Below are 19,572 nucleotides of genomic sequence, written 5' to 3'. Positions count from 1 at the left end.
TGGCTGTGTGGCTTAAAAGAGAGAATTTGGTTTAGTTCCTGACTTTTGTTTACAGAAAACAAAACCTCTCCTTTGGGGTGGAGCAGCAAATCAGGGTGTATCTAGAATAAAATGCCTTATGGAAAGGATTCTTCTGTAGAGTCTGGTAGTGCTCGTGGTGGTTTTCTTATTTCAGGACTTCTGTGACCTTTCCATGTAGACGATTACTAATAGTGAATTGTTTTTAACTAGGTCATGTTTCACAGCACTCTCTCCGCCAGTGTCCTGTTTCACAGCTTTAGCATCCTTTCACTGGGTTATTGTTTGATGCACATACACACTAAAACGTAACACCCTGGTTTAGACACATCCTTATGTTTTTACTTCTGCATTACCAGCTGAAAGCAGCTTCCCCATCTAAGCGTGCTTAGCTCGGGATGAGGCTTTGAGACACCTGCGGTTTGATCCTGGCTTTACGAGTGTGAGAAAGCCGCTCTGCGCCTCAGCCTCTCCCCACCTGTAAGCTGATCACTGCCCACAGCAGCCTGCGAGCTTGACAGCCCCAAGAGCTTTTGATTACCTACCCGTTTGGGTTGTGTTTCTCTTGTATCCAGTCCCAAGTGGACAGGATTACAACAGCTTTCAGCAGGGCTGGCTCACTAACGCAAGGCGAGGATGCTCGTGTGTTGCCTCTGGAGGTATTTGGTCTCATTTTTAAGTGTTTGGGATTGTGGGTGCTCACAACGGGACTCCAAGCACAAACCTTACACTCAGTCTATCCCTGCATCTCCTCACCAGTGGAGCAGCCACTGCAGCACGCTCTGAAATACGTTATTTCTTTGTACAGATGCTGAGAAGCGGTGTTGAACTTGGCTGCCTTCCTGGGTGTGCTTAAACAAGACTTTCAACTCTTGTTAAAGGGAGTAACAAGTCTGAGGTGAACGTGTCAGCCTGAGAAGCTGGCAGGTGTGTTAAAACTCGGTCTTTAATCAGCTGTCAGCGCGTACCTGCGGCTCAGGGGAGGGAGGTGACAGCGTGACACAGTGAACGCCTGACTCGGGCTTCTGTGGCAGCACGAGACCCACAAAAAGCAGTGCTAGGCAAACTCAGAGTGGTTTGTGCCACCCTCCTCTTCCAGGGGTTGGCGCATCAGTAGCGCAGGGTTGACATCAGTGGCTCTTCACCACCCGTCAGCCTTTTCTCCTAACAAAATACTCGCTTTGGAAGGGCACTTTTGCCCCAGGAAGCCCTGGGTTTGCTGACCAGGAGCTGCTGCGGCGTCTCGGCCAGTTCTGTGCTGCACCTCGTGCTCCCACGGTGGCCGCATCGGCTGCCGTCCTGGTGGCCGCATCAGCTGCCATCCCGGCCGTGTTGCTCTGGTTCCTCCTCCCCTGTCTGAGCGATGACTTTGTTCAAGACGCCCTTTGTTGCCTTTCACAGAGAAGTAGCCCACGATGCTGGTGCAGAGAAAGGGGAGAGAATGGCAGCGTGTGACTGACTGAGCCTAATCCTGCTTACGCTGACAATAGGGTCTTTCTTTCTCTTCCTCTTTCTGGACCACTGTACAGAATTAGAATTAGCATTAGCATGGAGGAATGTGGGGAATAAGCCCTGGCTTCAGCAGCGGGCGAGTTGTTTGGCAGGAAGTCTTGAACTTTGAATGCTGTGACTGCGGAGTGCAAGCTGCCTTGGTCCCTTGGTGGCGGTCCCTTCTGCACAGCAGGGTGGTTTGATGAAGACAGCCGTCCTAGAGAGGTATTGCTGACGTGTGTACAGCCTCTGTGGTCTGTTGCCCTCTAAACTGGCTTTTCTGGTTCCTTTGAGGCCACAGTGAAGTCAGAGGTTTTCAGATCCACACCAGAATACTGTGCTCTGGAGCACTCCTCCTGAAATAGTCTCATCCATTGTATTTAAATGTCAGGCACCTAAGGGATCTAAAGATATGAGACTGCATATGAGGGAGGTGGAAACAACCGAAGCCCTTGGGAGGAGGAATTGCAACCAGAGAGCAGCAGCTGCTGGGTGTGAAAAGGAGAGGACAGGAGCTTGGGCTGGTCCCTAGGGAAGGGAGTTGGGTTGCATGCTTGGACCTGCTGACCGGAGAGCAGGCTGGGTTGCCAGACTGGTGTTTTAAAGAGACAGCCATCAAAGTGATGTACTTTCCTGTGTCAGAAAGTTCAAAAAGAAACTAGTTAATTAAACTTTTCACTGCTGATACGGCGCATTTTAGGAGGAGGGAGTAAAATTGCTGACCTGTTGCAGTTTGGCTTTGGTTTTCGTTGGTTTTGTCCTAGGGCAGTTTTGCTGGTTTCCATGTTCCCAATGCTTTAGGAGGAATTTTCAGTTTCTCAAACCTGAATTTGATTTAAAACCGAAAATAAACAAGTCCTTCAAATGTCAAAGTGTAAAGACATTTTTTTCCTGGAGCAAGCAACGTGCTCTGGGTTTAAAAATGTCAGAAAGGCTTTAACAAAACAGCAAGCAGATTCTTACACCTAAAATAGCTCTCCTAAAGGCTCCTTTAGTCTCAGCAGCTTTGCTGGGGGTTGTTTTTAGAGTCTCCTCTTTCTTCTCTCGCAGATTTACCAAGAACCTCTCTCCAGACAAAATCAACCTGAGCACGCTGAAAGGACAGGGGCAGCTGACCAACCTGGAGCTGGATGAGGAGGTGTTGCAGAATGTGCTGGAGCTGCCCACCTGGCTCGCCATCACCCGGGTCTACTGCAACAAGGCATCCATCAGGGTGAGCCTGCGTCCCCACGCACAGCTGAGGCCTTCCACTTGGGGGTTTCAGATGAAGAATCACGGCGCGGTTCAATCCGCACATCTCAGACCCTGTGCGTTAGGTGTGGGGTGTGCTGGTTGACTGCCACGGCCACAGCGGGTTTCCCCAAAGCCCAGTTGTGCTGTGAGGTATTGTAGAAGTAAACCGAACTTAAGGCTTCGTTGTTCAAAATGCAGTTCATAGGAAATGCGTGAGCAGTGCCTGTGAAAAGCTGCACGCTGCACTCAGTGTTATGCCCACAGTTGTCCTTTTACGTCTGTAATCGCTGCAATTGTGCACGCACTTACAGGTGCACTTTTGCACACTGAATCCTCTTGCAAATTCTTCCTCCTTTTGCTTTTTAGAGCAAAAAACCCCATTTTTTCAGTGGATATGAAGTGCCAGATTGTTTAATCTTGGTAACAGCCACAGTTGCATTACCCGACTGTAAAAGTTTTTAGTGTATCAAAGACTTGCTATAAAAGAAATATGGTTGTACTCTGCCAAGCGACAATAATAATGAGCCTGTCTTGCTCATCTGATCCGCTCTGTATTTAGAGTCAGATCTGCTTAATTTAGTAACAAACATTTGTTCTCCCTCCTACGAGAACTGCAGAATAAATGGTGCTGTAAGGAAACTAAATGGATCGTTTTGGTTTGTGCACAGTCTTCAATGGAGTTACCTGACTTCCATTAACAGCAGCAATTAACTGTAAACTCCTTAAGGACAGGAACATTCTCCATAAAGGAATATGAAAAAGCCATATTTGGCCTGCAGAGTGTGTGTTACTCGTGATGATACGTGAGATCTAAAAGCTAAGCTTGATTTATGGGTCTGGTGGCTGGGATGTCTTTTCACTTGTCTGTGTGAGCCCGCTTGACCTGGATACGGTGAGACACGAGGGGTTGTCACTGTGGTCATTTCTCAGAGAAGAAATTTGGGCTCAGATGGTTCCCTGCAATTTCTCAGACTTTCCAGTGTGGAGATACCTCTTGTAACCTCAACTTTGTTGTTTCAGATCCAGTGGACAAAGCTGAAAACACACCCCATCTGCCTGGTAATGTTTCCTCTCTTGTTCATTCCTTTTCTTCCTCACCCTTTTTAATCTCTCCAACTTGAGAAAAATTCTGCAAAGGGAAACTGTCAAGTGCAAATTTTCATTTGACCAAAATCCTCCAGGCCCTTAGCACATAGGGAAAGGGGAGTTCTGAGAGCAGTCCTGTTTGGCAGTGGGTGACCTCCCATGAGACCCACATTTCCCTGCAGGGTAGAGCTGAGCTGAGCTCTCAGTGAAATCCAGGACAACCTTGTGCCTGGTTTTTGTTGTTTGCTCCCCTCCCCACACTTCTGGGGATTCACATTACCCAGTGATCCTGGCACTGATGGTGTGAGAGCTTTAACACATGAGACGCTTGGAGAGGTGTGAGACTCCAGAGCTTGTTTATCCCTGCCCTAGAGTCTTAGACCTAAGGCTGGTAGGCCGAGCTTGAGTCTTGGTCTTGTGTTTACTGCTCCCATGTTCTGTCTTACAGTACCTGGATAAAGTGGAGGTGGAGATGCGAACATGTGAAGAGCCTCGGCCACCCAATGGACAGTCTCCCATTGCTCTCGCTGCTGGTCAGAGGTCAGATCCTGAGCTCTGTTGCTTTTTCTGACAAGCTGTTGGGGTACAGGTGGCCGTTGTCAACCATCGGCCTCTCTGCACTCAGGTTTAAGTGGCTCTAATATTGCTTGTAAACCTTGGAGGCTCTGTGAGTATCCTTACCTCTACCAGGCCTCTTATAGTAACAGGTGATGATTTTGAGGGATCTTCTCTTTGCAGTGAATATGGCTTTGCTGAAAAGGTCGTGGAGGGGATGTTTATTGTTGTCAATTCCATCACCATCAAGATTCACTCCAAGGCCTTTCATGCTTCTTTTGAGCTATGGCAGCTCCAAGGCTACAGTGTCAACCCAAACTGGCAACAGAGTGACCTGCGACTCACCCGCATTACTGATCCGCAGAGAGGAGAGGTAAAGAGTCGCGTTATATTGCCTGTTGTAATGTGCACAGGAGAGTGGCACTCGTGCTACCCCATCCTTTGGGGTAATCAGGCTGTGCCTGAATTATCATACAGTGATGGTAGGGAGCTTCGGTGAGTGTGCCTACAATTTGCCAGAACGGGGTGGCTGAGAGCTGACTTGTGTTCGCAGCTTTCTCTGAGCTCCTCTGATCCAAGAGAATGAAACTGGAGAAGCTCTGAATGTCATTTATCTGGTTATAAACTCAGTGTGAGAGCGGGGGCTGGATGTTACCCAGGGCATGGTTTTGTTTTTGTACTGGGATCACAGAAGAAAAATGCGTTGAATGATTTTCTGTGGCCTTGTTTTATTTTGCATCTTCTAAGTGTTTAGTTTGATCCTTGATGTTGTTGAAAATCTCCGCATTTTCTTATTTTTCTCCTTCTGGGTAGGTTTTGACGTTCAAGGAGCTCACCTGGCAGACACTTCGGATAGAAGCAGATGCCACTGACAATGGCGATCAGGATCCTGTTACTACTCCTCTGAGACTCATTACCAACCAGGGGAGGATCCAGATCTCTCTCAAGAGGAGGGTGAGAGTTTCCTCCATGCTTCGCAGGTTACAGTCTCCCTGCCTGGTGCAGTGTTGATGCATATTTCCTCCCACGTTCCTCAGCAACCATTCTTTTCCTTCAGAAATGCTGAGCCCGAGCTGCTATGTTGCTCTGTGTTTTGTGTTGGAGACGGCTGTGTTCTTACCAAATGTCAAAGCAGTTTATTTCCCAGGGGTGGATATTGTGTATGGAGTAGTCTTTCAAATCCATGCAAACACCCCAAGGAAAGTTCTCGTCTCTTTACTGGGAGATTAAAGCCTGGTAGCCTTATTTTCAGCTGTCAACAGAAATTTGATGATAAAAAAGAACATTAACCTTTTTTTAAAACCAGTGAGCAATTTGCCTCCTAAAGAGGAGGAAGCTTTGGCTGCTTTCCTTCACAGAGGAGGTACTGTGGACATCCAGCAGATGAGTTAACTCATCCCTCACATGAGTTTCAGAGCAGCATCTTTTATTTCTGCTACAGCCTCTGTGTGTCATGAGGAATGTATGTACATGGCTGCAGTGCTTAAAGTCCTTGACTCCGTGCTGTTTCAGACCAAAGATTGCAACGTGATGGCATCTAAGCTGATGTTTCTCCTTGACGACCTGCTCTGGGTGCTGACAGACTCTCAGCTGAAAGCAATGATGAAATATGCAGAATCTTTGAGTGAAGCCATGGAGAAGTCTGCACAGCAAAGGAAAAGCTTGGCACCAGAGTCTGTACAGGTGAGCGAGTTGAGATTTGGGTGTTGGTCTGCCAGGAAAGAGGTAAATATGAGGTGAAAGAGCCGCTTTCTGTTTGTGTGGCATCTGGCCCTTGCTCACAGAGCACCTTCCCCGTGGGAACTGATGGGCTCACCTGGTGTCAGTTCAGCATTGCGAGGGTTGCGGGCTGTTGGTGAGCAATGAAGTGGCCAAAGGAGCAGGGTTTGTTGCCAATAAGCATTAGAGAGTGCTCATTCATAGTCACAGGCTGGGTTCTGCCTGATGGCAGGGAAAAAGTGGTGTTAAGTTGCATGGCTTTCCGGCTTTGGCTGGCACATGGGAAGTTGCAGAGGGTCCCATGAGGATTTGATTTGGGAACAAGCAATAAATATGTTCTAGAAATAATGTTTTCTGCCTCTGAGTGGCAATCTGTGTAGGCCTGGGGAAAGGGACTGGTATAATAAATTATGACATAAAACCATTGCTCAAGGGAAAACATTGGCATCCAGTTTCACTGTTGTTGTTTGGATTTCTTTATTTTTGCTAACACTCTGGAGAGAGCTCTTGACTTCTGCCATTGTTTTTTGGTTTGTAGACAGCTTAGCACTGTGTGAGAACCTTAGAACAGCTGCTTCAACAACCTTGAACTTTCCTTACAGCTTTCTTTATTTTCAAAATGCTGTGCTGAGTAATTGATGAATGTCACAGAACAAACACAGAGAGCAGAGGACAGAACATGTTTTCTGAGACGAGGGTGAGGGAAGAGGAATATCACTGCTGCTGAGAAGGGCTATGCATGTAGTACAGTGAGACTACATAGAAGAGGAGATCAAGAATACTTACCACTCTTTGTCCAGGAGTTTTAAAGCATATTTCAAGATAAGTGAATGGTAGCTTGATGTAGAGGAAGCAGAACCACAGACAAAGAGTTTTGCTCGTGCAAACACAGGAAAGGATCCAGATTTCTGGACTCCCAATTCAATTTCTGTAAATTGATGCCTTGCAGAAGTTGAGTTTAATTGCATCATAATCTCTCTCTCTTATTTTTTTTCCTTCTTTCTATTAGTTCTTACCAAGCTTGTCTCTCTCCAATAGATCACCCCTCCTCCTCCAAGTGCCCAGCAGTCCTGGTCTCAGCCGTTTGGAGTCAGCCCAAATGCGAGCAGCATTGGTCAGTACTTTGATAAGCATGACATGAAAGAGTCATCGTACCACCTCCTCATCTCACGCTTGGATCTGCACATCTGTGATGACAGCCACACTCGAGAGTCAGGTAACTGTGAGAGCAGCGCTAGGAGGAAAACATTAATCCGGTCATCAGTTTGCTCTCTTAAAGGAGGATTTTTCTTTTGAAAACAAGCATCTTTCATGTCACTGTTTCCCAGTGAGGCAATAGGCTGATGGAGTGGTCAGTTCTGTACATCTGAACTGGGTATTGGAGAATCTTTCTTGGCTCTGTGGGACAAACATGAGGAAGTCCATGAGTAGACGTGGCTGCCAGTGACCTATTGGAAGTGATAGAGGATATGCTCTAGGAGCAGTCTAGTACTGAGCCATGGGGGTAAAGTGCAATCATTCCACTTGGTGAGAAAACATTTGTCTTTATTTCACCCATCAGCAAGCACTGGAAACACAAGTGGTGGTTATTGTAGTGGGAAGTGTAATTGATAGGGGTCTGGGGAGCAATGGGATCTCACATTTTGGTATTTGAGATCCTAGGTCTGGTTCTTACGATACGAACTGTTGGCCTGGTACATTCAGTTGTCCTTTTCCTTGCCTTGGACAAGACTTTGATACAGCTTCCTAGAAGCTGATACCCTAATAGTGTCCCTGGTGACAATCTGTAGTGGCAATCCAAGCAATGTTGTTCTGAATTCCCCTGGATCAGGACTTGGATGGCAGAGCTGATCACAGTTGTCCTTGTTCTGTTTTCCACAGGTGGTTTGAAGCACGGGATGCTGGGAGGTGCCATGCAGCTCACCTTCAGGAGGATGGCTTTTGACTATTACCCTTTTCACAGGGCAGGTAGGGGAGCCTGGGGCCTCTCAACTTTAAGGAGGGGGATAAAAAAGAATTTGAAGAACAGCGATGCTATATAACTTCAGGCAGGAGTGGAAGAAAGGCTACACAAAGGAGTTAAATCCTCGTGGGCAGGGTTAATCTAATTTTCCTGTTCTGGATGACTGACGAGCTGCTGCAGAGCAGAGTATAAAGAGAGGGATAAGTTGCTGTCTGCTGTGAAGACATGAAGTTGAAACTTTGGATTCCTTTTCAGTTGCTTAAGCTCTGGATCTGGTTCTTACACGTGCTTAATCAATTTGGAAGGGTTATAGGATGTATCCCAGGAGAAAATCTGTTTGTGGTTAACTGAAGGATCAATGAGAAGTGACCTTGGCATTCTTCCCAACACTTGAATTTGGAACAGTTGCTGGTGGGACCAGCTCTGTTGTGTGAAAGCCTGCACTTGTTTCACAAGCACGTACTGTGCTGCGTAGTGCGTGTTCCAGATCTGATATCAATAGCAGGCCATTCTGTACTGATTTGCATGCATTTGAGGGGCACAGGAGGGTTGTGTGTATCCAGAAACCTCGTTTTTAAAGCCAAGGTGTTTGCTTTCATGCAGGAGATGCCTGCAAGCACTGGGTGAGGTACAGTGAAGCGATGGAAACACGGGGGCAGTGGGCAAGGAAGTTGGTCGGTGAATTTCAAAGCAAGATTGAGAAGCTTTATGAAGAAATGGACCCTGCGTTTGCCAGGACTCCACTTTCCCCCTTCAAAAGGAAATCGGGTAATGGTACTTGATAAAACTCCTGGTAAAGCCAGGAGGTGGTCACAATTTTGATCCATCCAGCAGTATCTCTAGTTACCTCTCACAGTATAGCAGGCTGATTTGTTGGTGCAGAAATCCATAGCACGCTAAAAATCATAAAAATAACGGCAAAGGAAAGTGGCTGTCGTACTGGAATAACACTGCAGCAAGAACAGACAGGCTGCAGTGATCACTTTCCTAGCTTATTCATTGAGTTTCTCCGTAAGTGAGTATTTAAGTAAATTAAATACTTAAAGCCTGGCTGAAGAATGTGTTCTCTTGCTACAGAGCAGTCTCATCTTTCAGTGTTCTTCCTTCAAAAGTCCTAAGTTGTTTTTTTCCCTGGCCATCTGTTTCTAATTTTGGGGCTGTTAATTCTGCTCTGTAAGCACATATATGTTGGTATTGATGGTGAAGTTTGCTGCAAAGGGGATAAATAAAACCCTGCTGGTTCTGCTTTTCCGTCCCCGCAGATGCTTCTTTGAGTCCTCATAAAAGTCCCTCGGAGAAAGGCCGTGCACCTCCCACAAGTTTGCCTCGACTCCGGCAGCCGCCCTGGAACCGGCTTCGATCCAGCTGTGTGGTGGTTCGAGTGGATGACCTGGATGTTCACCAGGTAGGGGTTTGAGCAGTGCTGGAGATGTTTATTTCTTCTAGAAATTGAATCAGGTATGCTTGAGTAAATCACACAGATCCTATGTCATCCAAGAACTCAGCCCAGAGAACCCAAATGCTGTTATGAGATTGCGTGTAAAGCTTCTAAATCACGTATGAACTGCTGATAATTTTCATGTTCAGAGGAAATTGCATGCATAACCACAGAGTTTCTGCACTCTGAGTCTCTTCAAGCACCATGCAGGCTCAGGGTAAAAGATTTTATGCATTTTGAGAAGTTAGTGAGGATATGAATTTTTGACAGAGGAGGAACAAGTCTTGCCTCATTCTTTCTGACCCAGGACAGAAAGCATCACTGGACAGGACCAGGACCTACATTCATATTCCCTGTAACCAGTGCAAGAGCACGATCAGTGCCAGATACTATAACGGACTCACCAACATGGTGTTAAACTTGAAGCAAGCTAGAATAGATTTCAGTCCTGTTTATTCACGTCACCTAATTCTGTCCGTCATGGCTCTTACTAGCAGTGACAGGAGACTTAAAGAACTAAATTCCCTCAAGGGAGAGGAGCTGGCAGTATTAGGAGGTAGAAAATAAGTTTTATTTTTACTTGAAAGCAGAGCGTGTTTGATGTGCAAATGAGGTGGGTTGAATACGAGAGACTGCGGGGTTACTGGGACGCTTTGTTTTGCCGTGTCTGAGCCCTGTACAGCTGCACACCATTGTGTCTGCAGGTTTCTACAGCTGGGCAGCAAAGCAAGAAACCCTCCACCTTGCTTTCATGTAGCAGAAAATTCTTCAAGCTTCCCGATCAGGTCTCTGCAATCCATATTGAATTCACAGAGTATTACTTCCCAGACAATCAGGACTTTCCAGGTAATACACTAAGGTTAGCACCTGCTTTCATAAGTTTCTTAAAGAATTGGGCAACTCTTAAATCTTTAGGTGTGTTAACCCCGTTACAAATTCTCTGGGTGTCCTTTTTTGTTTAGTTTTCTGATGTTTGCCTTTCTGCCTCTTTTTTTTGGCTTGTGGGATAGCGTTTGCCTGGTGCGAAATGTGGAGGCAAAGTTGTACTTGCAAAATAACATCTCTAGGAATGTACTGAAGGAGCTGCTGTCTGCCCAGTTCTTGGGGTTCTGCCTCACTGATCAGCACTGGAGTAGGACCGTGGGGTGCTTTGGGTGCGCTGCAGGGGGCTTCATGTGAGACCTGGAACACCTCCTTTCACTGGTGCCCCACAGCATCTCCCTTTCATCACAAGATCTGTCTTCCCATGGGTGTTGAAACCCTCTGCCTTGGTGTGGTCAGAGCAGGTTGTACACTGAGCTGCAGACCCCCTGCAGTGCCTTTTCTGCTATTATTAATCTGTCTCCATTCTGTTTCCTTCTAGTTCCATGCCCAAACCTGTATGCACAGCTGAATGGCCTGATGCTTACCCTGGATACAGCAAGCGTGCTCTGGATAAACCTCTTCTGTCTGGATCTTTATCGCAGCTTGGAGCAGTTCAAAGCCATCTACAAGCTGGAGGACTCAGGCAAGCACGATGAGCACGTTGATGTTCGACTGGATGGCTTCCGGCTGAAGGTACCATTCATCTCCTGCCTTTGCCAGTCTTCAGTGTTCTCTCCTTCTCTGTTGTGGAAGGAACAAAGACCAGGACACAGCTGGAGTCCAAGATGAGAACAGAAAACCTCTGCCTTTATTCTCTCTACCACTTGTGTTAGTTTTGGTTTGAACTGGGGGCAGTAAAGCAGGTACTCGAGTTCTAGTCCAGAATAAGACAGGCAAGTCAGTAATTGTGAAAACAGTTTCAAGGAGAAATGGATGGTTCAAGTTGTCAAAAGTTGTTGTTTTCTGGCCTCGGGGAAGCCACTTTTACTCTTGTACTGTTCCAAATGGGCCTACATCTGCTGCATTGATGTCCTATGGTGTTTGTCATTGACTACCCTTGTTAGCTGCTTTGTGAGGAGGCTTAAAGGCCTGAAAGTACAGTCAGTCCTTGCAGAGAAAGATCAAAGTCAATGTTGTAAGTTGAGCTGCTACATAAGCCATGGATGGTAAAAGAATCTAAAATAAAACTCGGTTTAAATTCCCTTGTGTCTGGTTCCTCTTCCCTGATTCATAGATTCTATTTAATTTTTCATATAGTGATAAATTCAGAGTCTAGTCCAGCTCTTGGGATTTTAGTAGAGACCAAGACTTCTCAATTGTTTATATATCCTACAGCTGAGCTTCTGTGTAAACGGCCAGGATGACCCTCTGTGTATTTCCCTTCCCTTTTCACCACTTTACTTCTAATGTCTTTTTCCCCCGTGTAGCTTAACATCCCCGTGGAGAAGAAAGTCACCGACCACCGAGATCGTCCACAGATGCTCTGCATTTGCACGTCGGAGTTGACTGCCACCAACACCCGCCACGCTCCCTTCTGCAGCTGCCAGGACCTTCAGAGTCTCTTCCGTAAATTTGCCGGTTCGGAATTCTTCCACTCCAGCTACGCCAAGTTCCCAAGGTCTCAGGACAGCTTCAGCCTCCTCCACACCCTTTTCTTGCGCCACGCGTACGAGGTGGATAACAGACCTAGAAAACATCCAGGCTCTCCCCAGCTACTGCACAAAACCTCTGCCTCCGAAGATCTGTGGTCGATGAATTTCACTGAGCTTTCCCTGGATTTTGAGGGGGCTGAAAGCTCCAAGGGCAGAGCCCTGAGCTTTATTGACCCTTTTCCCCTTTCCATTTGGGCCTGCCTTCCCAAGAGGTGGGGGCAAGCTCAGATATCTAAACGTCAGGAATTGGCTGCCTCCGAGTTGAAAATCAAGCCCTCCGCCAGCTTTAGCAATCACTCCAAGAACGAGAACCTTTCCAGAGATCACGGGGTTTGTCAAAGATCAAAAACTGACCAGGATCTGAAGAACATCTACAAGGTCCCAGAGACCATGGATGTCTTGGGAGAATCTGACTGTGAAGTTGATGATGGGGTAGATACTAAAGAGCTGGAAGCCTCTGCTGATATCCATGTGCTTGTGTCCTCGGCTGTTCATGTCAAAGTCCGGCTCAACCACTACCAGTACTTGGTGCTCCTCAGGATGAAGGAAGTTCTGCAAACACTACAGGAGCAGTTGGCCCAGGATACCCAGGAATTGACTGGGTCTCCTTTAGACTCCATGTCTGCTTGTGTAGGAGTTATGTTCCACAGTGCTGAGGTGGCCCTGCTCATGAACCCCGCACCAGGGTCTATTTTGGAACCCAGGTCCCTTGATTCGGACACAACAAGCCTGATCGAGTCGGAGCTCTCGCCTTCAGACAGCAAGGAGGGGCTGGCTGCTGAAGAGAAGGAGCTGAAATCAGAGACCAGTTCAGAGAGGGGAGTGTGCAGCACCTCAGAGGTCCCAGAGGACGGCGGGCTTGAAAATACAGGTACCAGTGAAAACACAGGTACCAGTGTAACCAGTGAACCACCAGAGCAACTCCCAAGATCTGCAAGTGATGGAGCTCTGAGTACAGCCCCACGTAGTCAGAGCATAGAGGAGAAAGGTTTGATAGAGGAAGCACACGAAGCTGTGGAAGCCCTGGTTGCAGAAAGACCAGCGGCGACCAGCAGCCATCCTCAGAGCCCTCCTGCCCTCCCTTCTAGCCCAACCTCGGACACGCAGTCCTTGGGGAGAGGAAACATCGCGCTCAATGGCCAGGCGGAGCTCATCCCTCTGAAGAACATAGAGGTGGAGTTGTCAAGTGCACTGCATATCACAAAGGATGCCACGAAGGAAGCTCTGCACGTGACCATGGACCTCACCAAAGAAGCCATGTCTCTAACAAAAGATGCTCTGAGCCTGAGCCGGGAGAAGATGACCTCCACCATGCAGAAAATGCTCTCTCTCCCCCCAGCCAAGTGAGTGGGACATTTTCCTGTGCTTCACAGTAGCAGCAAGGGTGCAGGGAAAGGGGTAAATGTGAGCCCATTGCTCCCTTTCTTTCCGTATCTTTTGGACTAGAGATAGGTTAGATCTTTGCATCTTGGCATTGGTCTAAATACACTAAAATCTGACTTGCAGGTGTTCAGGGTACAGCCCAATATCTGTATAATCTGTTTGCCTTTATCACTGTTATTATTTGGTAGGGATTCTGTGCCCAAAGCAGAAGAGGGAGCAGTGACCCCAGGCGGGGGTGGCAGCAGCCGAATGCGTTTCCTCTCCATGAAGAGGACAGCATCGCAGCATTCCTTTGACACCACGTCCGTGGATGGGAGCGGCCCTGAGGATGGGCTGTCTGTGGACAGCGATGGCAGCGACGGCTTTGTGATGCTCACAGACTCTGGTAACAAGCGCTTGGCTTTATCCTCTCCCCAACTCTTATTTCAGGTCAGTTAGCAGTTTTTTGCCATGGGCAACTGAGTCATGCTGTGTTCGTATGGAATTCACTTGTGCTGCTCCTTTTTTTTTGAAGGTCATGAGTAGTTCACCCACAAAGGCTCTTTCTGCTTCTGTAGATGCTTTTTCTTTGAGATGAGGAGTATAAATGAGTAGGGAGAGTGGCCCCTGCACACCACAGTGTTGCTCAGAGGCATTTGGCCATACTGGAGCAAGGACTGTCAATGTGTGCAGGTGGGTGGGTGGTCCATAGCATCTAGGAAGGGTTTAGTTAGGGCTGGTTGGAAGCAGGGTACACTGAGAGTTCCCTAGAGGATGGTGTAGGCTGATGGGCCATGAGATTCAGGCAAATGCTGAGATCAGGACTTCTTAAAACCAGAAGAGGAAGCAGAATCGAGTTGTTGTTGTTGTTACTTCCCTTTCAGAACCCAGCCTGGACCCTCTTCCCTCAGGGCATCTTCCTCAGGCCCACAATGACTCGGGCAGCAGAGCGAGCCTGATGGCAGAGGACGAGGGGGGAGTTTCTCCCGAAATAAACAGCTCGACTTCGCAGAGTGAAGACCCCAGCCTTCAGCTGGTCAGAACTCGGTTTCTTTTTACTGCAATGTTGTCTCTAAGTGAATCTGGAAGAAGCAAACCACGCAGTGCTGTTTGTTTTATCAAGTGAGCCTGTCCCTTGCTGTTTCAGGTGTCTGTCCTCGTGCTGAAGATGAATGAGGTGAACTGTGGCATAGAGGCACGAGGTGATGATTTGTCTCTTGCTTTGCAAGTAATGAACGTGGTTCCAGAGCAACTGAACAACGTTGGCATGTGGCAGTATCTGCGTGGCTATCTGGGTAAGACACTGGCTCAGGGAATAGTCCATTTTAACTGGTACTTCATGGTGAAGTGTGTTTAGGATTGGGTATGACTTGTGTGTGAGGGAATGTGAATACTGAGAATCTTTCTGTCAGTGGTTCAGATCTGGTGTTTGAAAGCTGTTCCCAAAGTGCATATGCAGTCAAGCTCCATGGTGCCCTAATTCACTGGGATTTTTATTAAGTGCTGCTAGGATGCATGAAATTAATTAAAAGAGTGAGTAAAGCTCGGCAAACCCTGACATTATTTCTGACCTGAGAATTATGCTTCTGGGCTATATGGTACTTCCCAGGGCTAAATTCGAGTTTAGAAAAAACAAATACACAGAGAGAACCTCAAAACAACCAAAGAAAAACCGAAACCAAAAGCAACTGCACCCCAAAACTTGAAGTGAAAGCACGAGCGGTTGTGTTGATCCTCCCCCTGACAGTACTGGCGATGGCCACTGGGGGGCAGAGCGAAATACGGCATCAGGGAGTGCTGAGGACAGGGGGAGGGTTGAGCTCCAGGGTGGAGAGGGAGTTCAGTCAGCTCAGATATATCGATATATCTATATATCTATATGATGAGAGGGAAGGACGTGTCTTGGGGCTTAAGTGGTCCAGTTCTGGTGTTAGTTCCTGTGATGTGGGCTTAGTTGTTTGAAATTTGGGTTCATCTCCTGTGAAGGATGATTTCAGACTGCTGTCATTGACTCCATTCTGCATCTGGATGGTAAAGGGTTTTTCAAGATACAGATTTTGGGTTGATATCTTGTTATTGATGTCGTGTTCTGCAATGAGATCTTTCTCCTATAGCTCTAGGAGATCCAGGTGTAGAGAAGCCTCCGGTTCCTGAAGCTCCCAGTAAGACCCAGCCAGAAGTGTGCTTGCGTCTGGAAGTGGGACCTAACACTGCTGTGCATTCACCCCTGGCTGTTCAGAATGGTTTCCTTCGGATGTTGGTTCACAGCTACGCAGCAGAGCTCTTCATGTCCTTCCTTACCAACCTTGGCCCCTTTCTTGAGGATGAAATAATTCCAGAGGTGATCCCTATGGAGATAGAAGTTGTGGATGCCAAAATCACATTGAAGGTCAGTGTATGGGGAACCAGTGATTCCCCCCAGGACGGCAGCCTGGGCAGAGCTCACTTGCAAGGTTCTGCTTGGGAAAGGATGCTGGGGGATTGCTCTGGGCCTCTGTAGAGGTCTTGTTTTCCTGATGCTGTTTTATTTTGTTTCTAAAAGCTGCCAAATGTATGAACTGGTAACACAATGGAACTGTCAAGGGGTCAGATTATGGATGGGAGCCTGACATTCAGGTTCTCTCCCCAGCTTTGTTCATGCCCTTCTTTGTAGACTCAAGGGAAAGAATTAAATACCTCTTCTTCTGAAATGGGAGAGATTTGACCTTTTCTGTAAACATCTAGAGAATTACAGACAAAAACCGTTACGTGAGAGCTGGTTGGTATTTAGGAGGGGTGAGCACTGACAGAAATTCTTGATTAAACCTTTTTGAAAGCAATGCTTTGGCTCCACGGACAAGCAGGAAGCAGTCTTGCTGTACAACAGCATGAAAATCTCTGGACTGAGGGATATTGGCTTTTTTTCTGGCTAAGGAATATTGGCTAGGGGTTTGAATCAGGAATTTATAGGATGAGAACTGTGAGAGCAGCCTTCGGGGAGATGTTCATAGGCCTCTCCTCAACCTTTATTATGGATATGGCAGCGCTTGGTTCTGATCTGTGGGAGTGCTTTCTACACAGATTAAGACTCCCATGCAGCCTTGACTATAAAGCCAGGCTTTTCCCTACCATGAGTGACCTTGGTGAGCTCTGGCAGAGCTGCCGATCGGTAACGCTACTCCTGTGAAGGCTGGGGGCAAGGGGAATCCTTTGCAGCGTTGCCAGAGCTGTCACAGCAGTTAATCTCCTCTCTGCTTTGTTTTCTTTCCAGGATGACAGCCCTCAGGTGTACCCTACCTCCCCTGGCCCTGTGCCTATCACCTTGGCAGTAGATCACGTCGTTGTCAGGCGCAGAGATGATGGGGTGTTCTACCTAACAGGTCAGCAGCATTATAAACTTGTTTTATTCTCCCCTGGCACACCCCAGGCTGTGCTGGAGGTAAAATGCTCTGCTGTGCCCGATGCTGGAGGAGACTGGGAATGAAATGGGATGGTTGCTGCTGGGAAGGATGGGCTCTGGTTGTGCGAGCAGTCCCTGCTTCTGTTCGCTGCAGGCACTTCTACCACAGCAGGCAGATAATCTTCAGTGGAAGCACGCAGGTCCTTTGGCTGCTCTGCTGTGTTAATCTCTGGATGTGTGCATCCCTGCCTCTAATTCTTGCTGCTTTTGTTGTTTTGTTTGAACAGAAAATCTGATACCTCAGGCAGAACAAGTTAATACCTAAAACAATGAACTGGCAGCCTGAATTCACGCCTTATGTTTTCTTGAGCTCACACAATCAGGACAGATTACTGCTTCTTCCCTGGCTTTAGTTTTTCCATTTTAAAATGGAGATGAGATTTTTATTTTTTTCACTGTTTAAAACCAGGAAAAAAGAAAAGTTGAAGTTACTCTTTTTGTCCTGAGAACCCTGCTGTAGAAATGTCCACACCTGAATGTTTCCTCTGCTTCTTTGCAGCTCCGCAAGGGGAGGGCTCACCGAAACAGGAAAAACCTGTGGCAGTCCTTCAGGAGCAGAAGGCCCCGGCCGAGCGCGTCTTGGCAGCCCCAGCAGCAGGAACACGCGTGCTGCAGGTGAGTCACTGCTGCCTGTTGCTGTCTGGACAGCTCAGGAGCCGGCTGTAGGCTGGAAAATGAAGCCTTTTGTCTTCATGTGTTTGCAGTTACTGGTAGGTGTGGTGCGCTGCAGATAGGGAGCGCGCACAAAAGCAGCCTGTACCTCCTTTTACAGACATTCTGAGAAGTGAGGATACTTTGTTCAGCTTAGACTCTCTTGTTCCCTTTCAGGAATCTGCTGTTTTTTTCTTTTATTTTTCTGATTGGCTCCAACTTCCCCCTGTGTCCAGGTCCTTCATAGGAAAACAGGAATCGGGAGGTTCCCACAAAGAAAGAGAGGTTTTGTCAGTTGAGTCAGTCTTGCAGCCAGGGAGTTTCAGGTTGCTGAGTTTCTGCTGTTTAGTTTGAACTTTTCCCATTTCAATCTGGAATGCAGAGGAGTGGATTATTTTTAAATATGTAGTGTTCTCTAGTTATACTTCCTGTTTGATGCCAACTTGGTTGAGTTGATCTCTTGCTGTGGAAAAAATACATATTAAGGGAGCAATGTGGCTGCTTAGATACAGAACTGGACTGGGACCTTGGGTTCTGTTTGTTAGTTGATGACACATCACTTCATTTCTCATCTATCTCCCATTTAGTGCAGACTTTCTCTCCGTCCCCTTCAAGTCATCTTGTGAAACAGGGCCCTGACCAGAACTGGAGCACAGAAGCATCACAGTAGCTTTAGCTTCAGTTTATTTTCTGATGTCATTGAACTTAATAGGAACAAACACAAAGGCTAACTTCTTGAGTAAAAACACTTCTGAGAGCTCAAGGAATGAGCTGTCCTGTGCCATGAAACTCACTGGCAGCGTTTGAGGACAGAACTAACTTTGTTCGTGTACAAGGAATAGGAATGTGAGGCATCTGCTTGCTCCAGCTATCCGCTTAATTTTTAATGTAGAGGTGTGTCAGGACCCTTTATAAAAGAAGAATGCAGATCAGAGCCGATTTTCTTTTCCTGCTCTCTTTGTGTAGTTATCTGCAGGCAGGATCAGCCAGCTGCTTTGCAGGGAAAAACCTTGCCCACTGCAAGTCTTGTTCTCATGCCTAGAAGTGTGGAGGGAAGTCTTGGGAGAGGCTCTGGCTCTAACGACGGGTACGAAAGTCAGCAGGCACCAGTTGGCAAGTCCTGCAACTCAAACTGGGTCACGTTGGCAGCGAGCTCTGTGTGGTTTTAATTCATCTCAAAAGCTGCTTTGGTTTTCCTCATAGAGCAGATTGATGTGGTCAGGTCTGCCCTGCTGCTTACCTTTGGGAACTCCTGGTTTGTTTTTTTTCTCTCTGTTTCTCTTTTGTAGTTAAAGGAAGTGCCAGAGTTGCAAAGGGAGCTTCAGACCATGAAAATAGCCCTTGCAGAAGCCAACATGGACAAGGCTCGCCTACTGCAGGAAATTAGGAAATACAATCCCCTCTTTCAGCTTTGACAGCGAAGGCGCAGGCTGCAGCTGCTCAGGAGGAGCGGAGACCACCACCAGCACTAAGGCGGCTACTTTGATTCTACTGCTGCTAAACGGGTCGACCTCCTGGAGACTGATGGCCTCGAAGATTGGAAACCAACTGTGATTGCAAAATGGACTTGAAAGAGGGAGAAAAGAAGGAAATCTTGGCTGAGCAACAGGGAAGGAACCAGAAGGAATTGCCTGTGTGCAAGCCACTCTTCTCTGTCCTGGCAGTGTGGTGCTACCATCTGTCACTGAACCAGGGCAGTGGTCAGCCTACAAACAAGGTCAGAAACTGGGGGGCGTGCCCCATGTCTCTTCATCCGTGGGTGGCAGTGACAGTCTGCTTCAGCCTTCACCTTTCGTGGTAACATCTAGAGATGGTCCGTGTTGGGGTTTCTGCTTCTTTCAGCCTTCTTCTTTGTGTTCTTGCCCAGTCTTGCATGCCAGAGAACACACAACAAGGAGTGTAGTTACTTCACCACATCAGGAGTGATGGAGGATAGGGATGGCAGCAAGCATTGCTCAGAGCTCTGAGGAGAAAGCTCGTGTCCTGTCACATGAGAAACAGAAACACAGGAGATCGGTGGGTGTGGGAGATGTGGAGTGGAGTAAGGGGACTACAGCTCACTATTCCCCAACAACAGGGTCAGGATGGTAAATAAATTCCT

General features: G+C 47.4%; 1 protein-coding gene across 1 annotated transcript; it reads left to right on the top strand.

The window, feature by feature from the left end:
- Positions 1-2,559: 2,559 nt before the first annotated feature.
- UHRF1BP1 (UHRF1 binding protein 1) lies at positions 2,560-18,886 on the top strand (the record flags this gene model as incomplete). The annotated part of the gene is made up of 20 exons (XM_010179058.1): positions 2,560-2,722; positions 3,763-3,801; positions 4,277-4,368; positions 4,567-4,756; positions 5,197-5,337; positions 5,896-6,066; positions 7,141-7,318; positions 7,984-8,070; positions 8,669-8,833; positions 9,328-9,470; positions 10,208-10,349; positions 10,867-11,060; positions 11,795-13,362; positions 13,591-13,787; positions 14,266-14,417; positions 14,529-14,676; positions 15,502-15,770; positions 16,632-16,740; positions 17,320-17,435; positions 18,761-18,886. Coding segments are annotated over 20 exons (4,390 nt in total), but the record flags the coding sequence as incomplete, so codon positions are not given.
- Between the last annotated feature and the right edge of the window lie 686 nt (positions 18,887-19,572).

This window comes from Mesitornis unicolor, unplaced genomic scaffold (genome assembly GCF_000695765.1).
Source record: "Mesitornis unicolor isolate BGI_N332 unplaced genomic scaffold, ASM69576v1 scaffold49970, whole genome shotgun sequence".
In the NCBI taxonomy this organism is placed as follows: Eukaryota; Metazoa; Chordata; class Aves; order Mesitornithiformes; family Mesitornithidae; genus Mesitornis; species Mesitornis unicolor.
This window is presented reverse-complemented; position numbering and strand designations above follow the sequence as displayed.